The following is a 12,623-nucleotide window of genomic DNA, read 5'->3' as shown; positions in this document are numbered from 1 at the left end:
TAACAAGAATACATGTAACTCTTTAAAATCAACTTTCAACAAATTCAATTCTGAAAAGTGTGGCAGGCCTTTGATTTATTTAGACAGCAATACGCCTAAATAAAATCAAGCTCAAACAGCTGGATTGAAGCACAGTATCTATATATAAATATCTACTAAGGATGAATAATTCTGTTGATATGGAGTGTGACATTTCACATTTACACACTAATTTATGGGATATGAATACTTTTCAGGCCATCATTTTCCTGGTATTGATCAGATATTATTATTAAAATCTGATCATCCCAAAACAAGGCTTCTGTTTTTGATTTGTTATCAAAAATCCCAATAACCAAATGTGGTGGCAAAAGGTTTTTATCATGAAGTTGAGACTTTTTGTTGATATGAACAGTCTGTAAAGAAAGTTTGTAATCTGCATTGCTGTGATACTCTCACCAAACTATATAAATGCTCCTTCATTCAACAAATTTTTGTTCGATTTAGTCTGCGATAAGCTCTTCAGAGTTAATACAACGGGAATCAGTGCAGCTGTGAGTTTTAGCAGCAAGCTACAGAGTAGCCGATTACCATATTCACTGCAGAGCTTTAATTAATCTGACAAACGCAGAGGTAAAAGCTGTGCTCCCTCAGCTCCGGCGGCCCCGGCCACAGCTCGTCTGAAAACAGGGAGATAAACGAAATGCAGTCTGGCTCCTGGCTTTATCTCCTCCGTGTTCTAATCAGCTGCAATATTAATCATTGACATTAATTAGAGCCATTAATCACTCTTCAGAATAGATGTGTCCGTGTTTGCAGAGTGGAACGGGAGATTGAAATGGAGCGTTTCAACGGGAGACACACCTCCCAAATGCTTGAATATATTTCACTGGAAAGTGTTGCTATTTATAATTCAGAAGTGAACGCTTTCTGTCACTGGAGACAAATGCAAATGTTAAAGTTTTGCCGCCGTTTTAGCCATGGGAGTCCTTTAATCAAAAAGAAACTGAATCCATTTGTTGCAGTCACTCAGTCCTTGTTTTTATGTCAAATTAGTGTGAATAATAATCCCACAAAATCAGTCAACAAAAACAAATACATCTGTTTGTCATGCACTGTGTAAGCACAGTTTCAACAGGATGGATAAATGTTTGAACAGCATCTGCATTAAACTGACGGTCAGAGGTTAATGCAGCAAAACTCACATCATTCAGGATTGTGAAGGCCTCGGTCAGAGCTTCGCCCAGCAGCCCAATCCCTTTGGCAAACAGCTTATCCAGATGTTCACGGAAATGCTGACAGATAAAATAAATAATTTTAAACATTATAATCCCATAAAACTTTCCCAATGGCAGGAGTTTGATCATTTAGGAACTCACGTCTTTATTGGTTGTGTCAGCTCGGACCAACGTACCATTCAAACAAGGCTCCACATAGTGGATCTCCTGGTTATACTGTGAATGAAAAAGAGCAAACAAGCAGTCACATACGGTTATACTTTGTTTTGCAAAAGGATCTAACTTTTGCCAATTTTCTCCCATTATATCCTCACACTATAAACTACTTCACTTAGTTTTGATGTGATAGTAATTTGACAGTGTAAAAAAGTTGTGTGAGAATATCTGTACAAAAACCTTTTGTTCCCCATAACAAACAAGTAGAGAAAAAGAGTATGAATAAGTAAACATACAGCAATAATGTTGAAGAAGTCATTATCTCCCAGTGTGTCTAAAATGGAGGAAACTGTTTGTCTGGCGATGGTCAGCCTCAGACCCTTCATGCTCCCGCTAACATCCACTAGGATCACCACATCCTTAGGAGACGTGGCTGCCTGGATGTACCTGCAGCATGAAGTTAAATTAAATACTTCAACACAACATCACAGCAACAAGAGAACAAGTCAAATTTACATTATTTCTCCTCCATTTAGTTGGAAATTGAACATTTTATCACACAAACACTTACCACTTCCGATTTCTGCAGTCGAAGCTGATTGACTGGTCTGGATTCCACTTTACTCCTGGGGGATAAATTATGGATTAAATTTACAGGAATTAAAAAAAAAAAGTGGATATTGTTTTACAATGAGGAAAACAAATGCTGAGAATAACATGTTAATTATAAAGCAGGGCTGCGAGATCAGAGAATAATCTCTTTAAGGTTTAACAAGTTGTCAAATTACACGATGAGGTTTATATTTGAACTTTAAATCATAAAGTGACTATATTTGCTAAACACCTAAGAAAATATGAGCATAACAATAATAGTCATCCTGTGTTTACTTTAAAGCAAACAGCTTGTAACAGATTGGTAAATGTGTTATTTCTTTATATTCCAGGGAGATCAGAAGTGACCAACACTGATATTAGTTAGATCCAAATTCAGCTGCATAATTCTGATCAGTCCATGTCTACTTTTGGTGTTTTATGTTGCTTATTAAAATTTTGTATCAGATTTACCTAAATGTATAGAAATGTTGGTTGAACTTATTGTCTTCACCTGCATGAAACTGATTACTGATCTTCAGAAATTGTGGCACAATAAACTTTTTTTAATTCAAATTGAAAACAATATGACAGCTGTTTTAATAATTGAAAAAAAATGAGTGCAAAGCAAAGACTTTTTTCTTTGATTCATTTTTATTTATATAATGCACATGTCTAACATTGCCTAAATCTTTTTCTCTGGAATCACATCAGACATTTTGTGGATTAGGAAACAGAGGGCTGTTCCTTCAGTGGCTGTAGACTAACACTGGCAAATTCTGATTAATGGCATTCTGTTTAAATGCATCCTCTCTGATGGTGTGTAAAATTACAACATTAGCCAAATTACCCCTTTAGAAAGCCTAAATCATTTGTTCTGATCAGTTTTTTTTCCTTTTTAATGCAGTGACAGCTCCCATGAGACAAAGCTTTCTTTTCATTCTCTTTCTCAATCCCACACACAAACACAAAAGGCTAATCTTTATAAGGATTATGCACAGAGTTTATTCTGGACAAAAGAATTACTTAATCAGTAACTCCAAAGTTTTAAAGTCAAACTAAAAACCAAACAATTAAGATTTTCTCTCTTAGGTTCAGACTTCATATAAGGCTTATTATCACAACATAAAATCCCCTTTATGCCTTAGAAATAAAATTGATAAGTAGCCTTTTAGTTCAGAAAAAGTTCATTTTACACCTCGGAGGATTTGACAGATGTATTCCCATGAATATTTTTTATTAATTTATCATTTCTTGATGAAAAGATTTACTAAAACTTAAAAAAAAAGGAAAGATGCACAATTTTAAAGTGTTCTGATAAGATTGACTCTAGTAGCAATTGTTACAAAACTTGGTTCAGAACCACAGCCTGAACTTGAATGAGAAGAACAGGAGTGACAGCTCTCACCGGGGTACTGTCTGAAGAAACCTTTGGCACTTCCAAAGTACTGCCAGATAAGTGTTGGATCTCTTTCAAAGTTTTCTACAAACACCTTGTTCAAGGCCTCCGACCAGTAAACCCCATTCATGATATCTGGATCTGGAAACGACAGAGGCAAAGAAACGGACAAGTGAATTAAATGGAGATAACGGTTGCCATCTTGGTCGCCATTAGTGCCTGCATGATTGACCTTTGTCCCTTATTGACTCCCTCTGAAGCCGACACAATGGCTGCATCTGAATCATCCTCTCTTTGTGTGGAGAGCAGAGAGTTATTGGGAGTCTATTTGAGCAAAACAAAAGCCACCCAGGCGATGTGACAACAAGAAGCAGCCGAGCAGCTATCCGTATGAACAACATCTTAACAGCAGGCTCTGCCTTTTATGTCTGGGCTGTTATCGATCGCCCAACTTCACTTCCCACAGCTTGTGACACTGATTTAGCTCTGGCTACCATTCCTCACTTTCATCACTCACTTATCCCGCTCCATCTCTCCTCCCTCTTCATCAGCCTCCTGTATTGTAGGTAAATAACTCTCAGTCCTGTATTTGTGGCACGCTCCAGGAGTCCTCACCTTTATTGTACATGTTGGTGGGCACCTGCACCACACTGAGGCTCAGGTTGACTGAAAGGTTGTTGAAATGGTCATTGGGCTCCAGGAGGAACTCTCCCCCCAGCTCCACGGGTTTCTCGTCTTCGCCCACTTCGTTGATCAGCACAGCATTGAAGTACTCGAACTAAAATAGAAAAAGGGAATATGTGATGTAAGATGGGTGTCAAACTCATTTTCGTTTTGGGCCAAATCAAGATCTTGAATGTTCTTAAAGGGCCAGTCGAGCCAGAACGATTGATAAAACCTGTTAAACTTCTAAAATATTAACAAATAGCTGTCTTTGCAGTTGAAGTAGTTCCTAAAATTAAACATCATTTCACATCGTTCAGTCCCTCCAGAATTGTGTGATTCTTTTTTTGGGGGTGAAGGGTGGGGAGGGGGGCAATAAAATAAATATTTATTTATGTCTGTGTGTGACGTGAATTGTGACTTTGTTAATGATCACATCGATCATAGACCAATAACTTGACATCAAATTGTCAGTTAAATCCAATGTTTTTGACCACTTTTGCTGAAAATTTGCAGTTATGCATTGGTGAGAAAAAATTTGGGAATCTGTTGATTTTGCCATGAATTTCCACAATCACAGGAAACTGGGAGGACTGGTTGACATAATTTGGCATCTGGAGTCGTGAGGTTCCACACAAGAAGCGATGGCGGGCCAGATTTGGCCCCCGGGCCTCGAGTTTTACACATTTAAGACATAAAGACTCGACTAGAGGCAGTCGGATCTGTGTACTTTGTGCAGGAATTTAGAACCTGATACAAATCTTCCTACTTTTTATCTCTTTAATGCACAAAAGAAAATAACAGAAAAGAAAAAAGTAGTGAAAAGAATGACAAGACTTGAATATATTTATCCCATACACTGTAAAAAAAAAGTCACTGTAGAATTAACAGTCATTTACTGGTAGCTGGGTTGCCAGCCAGTTACTGTAATTTTTACAATAAGGAAATTACAGTAACTTTACTGTAATTTTTTTTACAGTAGTCTTACTGTAATTTTATTACAGTTTTACTGTAATTTTTATTACTATCTTACTCTAATTTGATTAGTGTTACTGTAATTTCTTTAAAATAGGCAGTAATACCAGTAATTATATAACATGGTTTCTGTGATTTCATCACATTTTTATCATAATAAAATTGCTTTAGTCATGTAGTAGAATTACAAAAAGTCATTTTACAATAGGTCATGAAACTGCATACTTTGCCAGCTTTTAAAAGATTAAATGTGAACTTGCAAATTAATCCAGTTCACCACCACCATCTACAAACAGGCATGTTTAGTAAACTGGAGTTTCCAAATGACCCTGAGACATTAATGCATGGCTAGTTGCTTGACTCTTATCTCTGCGTTATTGTCTTTGTGATGGATTGGCGACCTGTCTTCGCCGTAGCGATCCATTGAGTGCCAGAGAAAGGCACCAGCAACCTCAAGACCTTGAACCAGATTAGGCAGGCATAGAAAATGGATAGATCTTCATTCTCATACCTATGAGCTGACTGACCTTTCCTATTTATCTTTGTGCCAATTTAAATAAATGCACCAAAAAAGCATGAATAAACTTGAGACGTTACCACCTGCAGTAAATCACCACAGAAAGTTGCAAAACAGTGTCAGAATCAAGAATGTCAGAATTGTCCAGACAAAAACACATCTTAGACTTTGAAAACTGTAAGAAAAATAACTACTGAACAGATACTTTTGTCAGATGAGCATTTTTGAGAGGCAGAACAAACAAAATAGTACTGCCAGTACTATTGATAGTGCCACACTGCCAGTCATTAATAGTGCAGGTGCGTTTTGGTCTCAGGGAGTTTTTATAGGAGGAAATTGCCACTGTGGGTTGCACCTTGATGAAGGAGAGCTATCACAAAGTTATGGACTGTCACACCGAACCCTGTAGACAGCACTTTATTTTACTGGGAACGCTTTTATCCAACAAGATAATCCAAAACCTGACACAAACCTTCAAAATGTCTCAAAAAGAGACAGCAGTCATCCAGAAATCTGAATGGTATAAAGAGACACAACATAAAGGAAATCCATCTTGAAAGAAATGCTCCAGGAATTTGTTTTTAAAAACTGACTAAGATTTGCATTTTCAAAAAAGTTTAAATCTTTCCACTTTACAAGTAGCTCTACTCCATGTTAGTCATTTAATATTGAAAGAAAATGTGTGGTTGTGATATAACAAATTGTGTAAATTAATCAAAACGTTGAAGGTATGAATACTTTTGCAAGGCGTATTGTGTAAGATAGAAGTTTGTAAACTTGTGTTCATGTTGGCCCTGAGGGACTCCACTTTCTGAGCTGGATTATGTGAGGCAGTTCAGTACAACAAAGGTATAGAATCAATATTTGTGCTCTCAGCTAAGCAAATTTAAATCACTGAAATAATAATGTCCGGTAACAAAATGTCCAAAAACAATGCAGTTCTCTCACTAAATGAGTTAGGAGTAAATTGCTCTGAAGCATTTTTTACACATGGAGGATTTGTCAGTAAGAAACGTTAAGACATACCTGCATCAGCTTCTGTATTTATCAAAAAGTATGCAAAGATTATTCATCTGTAATTGAATGTAAGGATGTACTGAATGTGCTGCAGGAGGACTTTGTGTAAAGTGAAAAAAGTCTGTGCTTACAGTTTGCATGACCTGTCCTTCGCTGCCTGCTGCTGCAGTGAAAGAATAACTCATCCTGTCTGAGCGGCCTCTCCATGGCCTCTATTGTACGCACCGAGAGGGAAGGAGGAAGATGGGAGATATGCGGAGGAAGGGAGGGAGAGAGAGATGGCTGATGGACTCCACGGCATCACTCTCGGGGGAGACTGAGCGGGCATCACCATCAAGCAGCCTCTGACAGCTCATACCACGCCTGAGCAGCTCTCTGACGAGCTGCGGCAGTGCAGGAGGAGGAGGAGGAGCCTCCGAGGAGTGTGGGGCGGGAGGAAGAGGGGGGGACGTGCACACTCAGCAGAAATTCAGTTCTGTAGGGAGGCGCGTTAACCACCAGGGTTATTACTGTAGAGCAGGCCGTGGGACACTGCAGTTCTCCGAGACGGCCCACTGACTCTTACAGTTAGCTGGAGGCCATACTGCAGAGATGTGCCCTCCATTACAGACTGCAGGGGCCCCACTGTACAACCAGGCTTATGGTGACAGGGCAGGACGCTCACTGAGCTTTGTTGTGTGTAACACGAACAACTCTTCTTACCACTATCAGCTTTACAATCTGCGCAGAAACCCTCCTGTGCTGTGAATCAGATTGTCTTATCTGGATTTTATGTGACAAACCAACACAAAGTGGTGCATACTTGTTGAGAGGAAATTGTTTTTTTTCTTCTTTTTTTACATATTTAAGCTTCAATAGTGTATTGTATCCAATCTGCTTGAGCGAAACAAAAACACTCAAACAATTTTCACTCCAGTTAGTATTTAGGGTTATGAGTTATGTTAGCTTCAACTGCCACACAACATTTTGCATGTAGGCTTTAAAGTTATATTCTGGATGCTTATTTTATCACACCTTTTTACAGGAATCCTGAGATGGAAATCTCTGCAGTTCCTCCACAGCATCTTGGCTGCTTTTCTGATTAACCTGCTTCCTGCCAAACTCTGGTGTCATTTTCTGTCCAGTACTGAATGACAGATTGAACATTTCTCCATGTGGTGCTCAAAGTTTGGAATGGTGACTTATGACCAAAACATGATAAACCTCTCAACAACTTTATATCTGATCTGTCTATTGAACTTCCTGAAGGTGTTTGTCCACTAATGTTCTCTAATAAACCTGCAACACATTCATACAGCAGCTGTATTTATGTTAAGATTAAGTTGGACAGCACAGATGGACACCATTTACTAACTTGGTAACTTCTAAGAGTTTTATTTCAGGAGCATCAGAGAAAATGTTTGAATACCACTATTGCACTTTTCAGATTTTTTTATTTATTTATTTTTTGGTAAAAAATGAAACTATACAAATAAATACCTGCAAGTTTGTGGCTGCAACACAAAATGCGATAAACTGAATATTCTTGATGTGCGCTTTATAAGACAAAGTGAAATAAAGTTACATTATCATCAGAGAAACGATATTCTATACCTTCTCTTTCTCTCTCCCTTTTTTTTTACATTTTGCAAAACCCACATGACTTAAACTGAAAAGAGAACATGACCTTATATTTCAAAACGAACTAAATGAATTGTTCCAATTTAATCTATGGTGAATAATAATAAGTCTGAGCTGCACCATCAGACCTGATCCGACCTGATCTGCCTGCTGCACCGCAGGCTGGACTCGGGTCAGATGTGACGGTCCTGACGGGAAGCAGCTGAGATAAGAGCAGCCGGCTTATCTCGCTGTGGTCGGTGAAATGACGCGTGAAAAATGTGTTGTGTCAGAAGAGGCGGCGGTTCACTAAATGATGCCAGAGGGAGCGACATCAGGACATCAGATCATTACTACCACAGGTGGATATTGCATTTTCCTCATTATTTTTTATATGGCAATTCAGATGGAATGACATGTAAAAAGCCTGTGTTGTAGCTTACAGTCACAAGACGCATTTGCTTTGATCGAAATGAAAATAAAGTTCTGTAAATCTATTTTTAAAAAATATATTTTCTTTTCTCATTGTAAATAATTTGATTTATATATTTTTGACATTACTGCTTTAAGAAAACTAATTCCGACTTGGAAGTACTGGAGGAAAAATGTAACCTTTGGGTTTTATATTTTTAAAAGCATCATAAAAGCGTTGGGCATATTTAAAGTATTTAAAAAAAACAAACTGCATTCTTATTTGAATTTCCAATCTGGTTCTGCGGGTATAAACAGTGGAAACAAGCGGGGAGGAACAAGAGCGCTGAATGTATTCAGGCGATGTAAATGCTTCTATTAAACGCAAACTGATGCCGTTATTTCTGTGTTTTGTTGCTCCAGCGCGCTTTCCAATCTACAGCCACGGAGCTGAAACAATGCGTCGCGCAGAAAGAGAGAGAGAAAAAAAGAGTTTCATTTATCTTTGTCCGCGGCGCAGTGAGAGAGACAGGCGAGAGAGAAGAGGGAGAGCGCAGAAATGCTGCATTTCCACTGCAGAGACGGAGGAGGCTCAGACACAGCGCCCTGCAAACCCGCAATGAAAACCGCGGAACAAAGTCCCGAACAGGTGCGGCACTAAACTGAAAAATAATATCTCAACAATAATTCCGCTTCTATCGCTCTTTGTCCGTTTTTGGATGTGGCAAAAGAATAACGCTGCATGTCCAGTAGGCCCAGTTTTTTATTTCATAAAATGTGAACAATGTGGCATCCCACCTTGAACCCAACAGTGCTAGTGCTGCACACTCAGAGAACAAGTACTTTCCTTTAAACACATTTTCATTGATATTTAGCATTTCAATACGGCCAAGCAAAATCCTACGGTAAATAGACGGCCTGTACTCGCACAGCGCTTTTATCAAATCCTGAAGACCCCAAAGCGCCTCGCTCCACATGCAGTCATTGACCCACTGACGCAGACGTTCACATGCTAAATGCGTGAGCGGTTTTCTAAAATTGATATGGCACAGCCAGGACCCAATTGTGTCAGAGGTTTGCAAAAAGTGTTTAAAAAAAAAGAAACTGTCTATTCCGCCCTGAACATATCTTCTGTTAATCAGCTAATAAAATAGAAACATAATATCCAAATGGGATCAGAACTGTGATAAAACGTTAACTTATAGACTAATCAGATACCAACTTGACCTGAAGTTGGCATCTGATTTTATTTCCTAATAAAGGCTAAATTAAAAGGCTTGTTTCTGTGTTTTTAAGGAATCCGGAGCGCATCAATTAATTCAAGTTCGAGATCTAAAATATTGGTTAAACTTGAACTAAATTATGTTATATTGGTTCCTGAAAATACAGTTTGAGATTTTACGAAATCTCTATAGGTCCCCTTGTTGTTTTCTTCAAGATAACTCTGGATAGCTAGTTTGTTTAAAACATGGTTTCAAAACAAACACAAATAGTTTTCTTCAAAACGATATAAAATAATAATAATAATAATAATAATAATAATAATAATAATAAAACACTTTAGTTCGTAAAAAAGGCATACATTTCTCAAAACTTTCCCCGTGACGTGTTAATCTGGGAGGACATCATTTGGTAAAGCACAAACCTCTTGTACAATGTTTTCTGGTTACAGTTATTGCAGCTGAATCAGAGTTTAATGCATAGACGTGTTGTTGCTCTGTGAAACCAGTCAGCTCAGGGTGTCCTATAGCCTTGGATCTGTGTGACATTGTTCATCCCAGGAACGCCATGTATCAACCCGCTGACAGGACATCAGAGCAGAAGAAGGATGGCGCCTGCGCTATTTAAAACTTTAAGGGCCTATTAACCTTCTCTAACCTTGCAGGTGCTCCTCACAGGTCCAATAATAATAATTCATATTTCACTTCATATGTTAAAGTTTTTGCTGGCTGACTTCTTTCATATATAATAATTTTTTTTTCTGTTCTTGACAGAAACTCACCTGCAGGTCTGGGTTGTCTTCGTGCTGATGGTGCGCTTCTTCCGCAGCCTCCACCAGCCGCTGAGGGAAGGAAAGAGGCCCGTTAAGACGTGCACACGTGTTTCTTGCTGAAAACATGAAGCATTTAGTAGATATAAAACTTGGAGGAATTATTTCAGTCGATTCTAATGCGGATAATGCACAAAATCCCCGAGTTTATACAGCTTTTCCCTCCGAGATGCGTTTTGCGTCTTTACGGTTCAGTTATAGGCTTCCTCTCGATGAAAATGCCGCTATATGATATTTTTCATTTTTGTAATGTATAGTAAGATGCATTTAGGCATTTATGCATAAATTGCAATCCACACGAACCTTAAGGTCCACATAGAGGCGGGATGATGGATGGAGGCTGGGAGGAGAACGATTTTCGTGGCGCTCACTAAAAGCGCGATAACTTACAGCTGTAACAGCTCGGTTCTAGATGTAAAAAAAAATAATAAAAAAAATAAATGAAAAATAAAAATGTGCTTAGCTGGGGTGTTTCCGGGGGAAAACCAGCACTGAAATCACTCTTGCCTTAGGAGCCACGCAGGTAATTAACATCTGTCACATGTGTCAAAAATAACTGCAACATAAACACAACTGAGGCTGCTGAGCCAAATTCATTTGACCTCACGGTGAAATCTTGTTTCGTCAGCAGAGAGAGGGGAGAAAAGCATCGTGGATTGAATTTAATGTTTGACGGAGAACGCATATTTCTGTGCTAATGAAATGTACCCCGTTTAAAGCTCTCTGTCGTCCTTCTTCTGAAGCCAAAACATGTTTTGTAACCTGTGATGGGGGGCAAAATGAGTCAAATCTAACTAGCATTTAATCTACTTTTATTGCAGCCACACAGTGGTATATAACATGCAACATCTTATCTCACAGAATCTCTTATTAAATTAAGGCCGTAATTCAAACCCTAATTGTCACGACTTATCTCACTCTGGGGATCCTGCGTAAAATCCTCATCATTCCCCCTGCAGAGGAAATGCTTCCGAGCTCCCAAGGCTTAGATAAGCTGACGCTGCTCCTGAACATATCATGAAACTAAACATTCACTAAGAGTTTGCTTTGTAAAAAAGAAAAAAACAAAGTAAAAATTACTGGGTACAAAAAAAAAAAAATGAAGAAAGAAATCTGCGAGCGATGACGAAACCCTTGAAACGTATTATCTGTTCGCCAAACTGAGAATCAAATTTCAAAAAGCACAATTTTCTGTTCGGTAATTACTTCAGTTAATGACTTAAACAAATTGATTGGCCTTATTATCGCTCACATCGGCTCACAGAAGGACGAAATAAATGCAAATCATAAAGCTTTAAAAGCTTCAGAGCTTTTTCTTTTCGCTATTTGTGCCAAACAGCACATCCAGCGGTAAAATGAAATGTAATAGATTCATTGAGAAACTGACTATTCTTGCATGTTTATTTTTATAACATAAACCCGTCCAAAAAAAGAAAGGAAGAAAAGAAAAGAAAAAAAAGAAAATTTGTCAGTTTATTTTCTCTGTCGGAGCACAGAAGAAAACTTTTTAAATTCATAATACATTACTTTGTTCAAACTAAAGATTCTCCAAGAACTGAACGCATTATTTAAACACTGATTCCCAGGACACCACTGAACTCAAGATGTCAATAATACTTGATTAGTGCTGCAGCACAATATGTATTGGTGCCTCTGATAAAGATGCGTTTAAATAGCAACATAATGCCAATAATAATAATAATAATAATAATAATAATAATAATAATGGGGGGAAAATACAAGCTTAAATATTCCCAAAAAATATTCCCAAATTGAGAAATAAAAATGTATGTTAAAATTACTGGTTGCACAATTATTGACAATAATTAAACACATATTGTTTGTTTGTAAAAATAGAGGTGATAAAGGACCCATCCACATGCAGGAGGCAAAATATAACATTTAAAACAAGATATTTCATAACATAAAGTCCAAACTTATAAGAAAATGGAATAAGATATTCTTTTTGAAGGTCCCCCTTCTTATAAGTAAGAAAAGAAATTCAAAGTAAGGAGCATGAGACGGACA

General features: G+C 37.9%; 1 protein-coding gene across 1 annotated transcript in view; it reads right to left on the bottom strand.

The window, feature by feature from the left end:
• The window catches only part of LOC102233939 (voltage-dependent calcium channel subunit alpha-2/delta-3-like), a 38,804-nt gene that overhangs the window by 19,712 nt on the left and 6,469 nt on the right, over positions 1 to 12,623 (bottom strand). The window contains exons 5-11 of the mRNA XM_023324575.1: positions 10,548 to 10,607; positions 3,979 to 4,141; positions 3,373 to 3,504; positions 1,945 to 1,999; positions 1,670 to 1,820; positions 1,359 to 1,433; positions 1,185 to 1,274 (exon numbers count right to left, since the gene is read on the bottom strand). Of these exons, the coding sequence (XP_023180343.1) occupies positions 1,185 to 1,274; positions 1,359 to 1,433; positions 1,670 to 1,820; positions 1,945 to 1,999; positions 3,373 to 3,504; positions 3,979 to 4,141; positions 10,548 to 10,607 (726 nt within the window). The remainder of the gene's footprint in view (positions 1 to 1,184; positions 1,275 to 1,358; positions 1,434 to 1,669; positions 1,821 to 1,944; positions 2,000 to 3,372; positions 3,505 to 3,978; positions 4,142 to 10,547; positions 10,608 to 12,623) is intronic.

Source organism: Xiphophorus maculatus, chromosome 20 (genome assembly GCF_002775205.1).
Source record: "Xiphophorus maculatus strain JP 163 A chromosome 20, X_maculatus-5.0-male, whole genome shotgun sequence".
Lineage (NCBI taxonomy): Eukaryota > Metazoa > Chordata > Actinopteri > Cyprinodontiformes > Poeciliidae > Xiphophorus > Xiphophorus maculatus.
The sequence above is the reverse complement of the archived record's forward strand: the minus strand, read 5'-3'. Positions and strand labels throughout refer to the sequence as shown.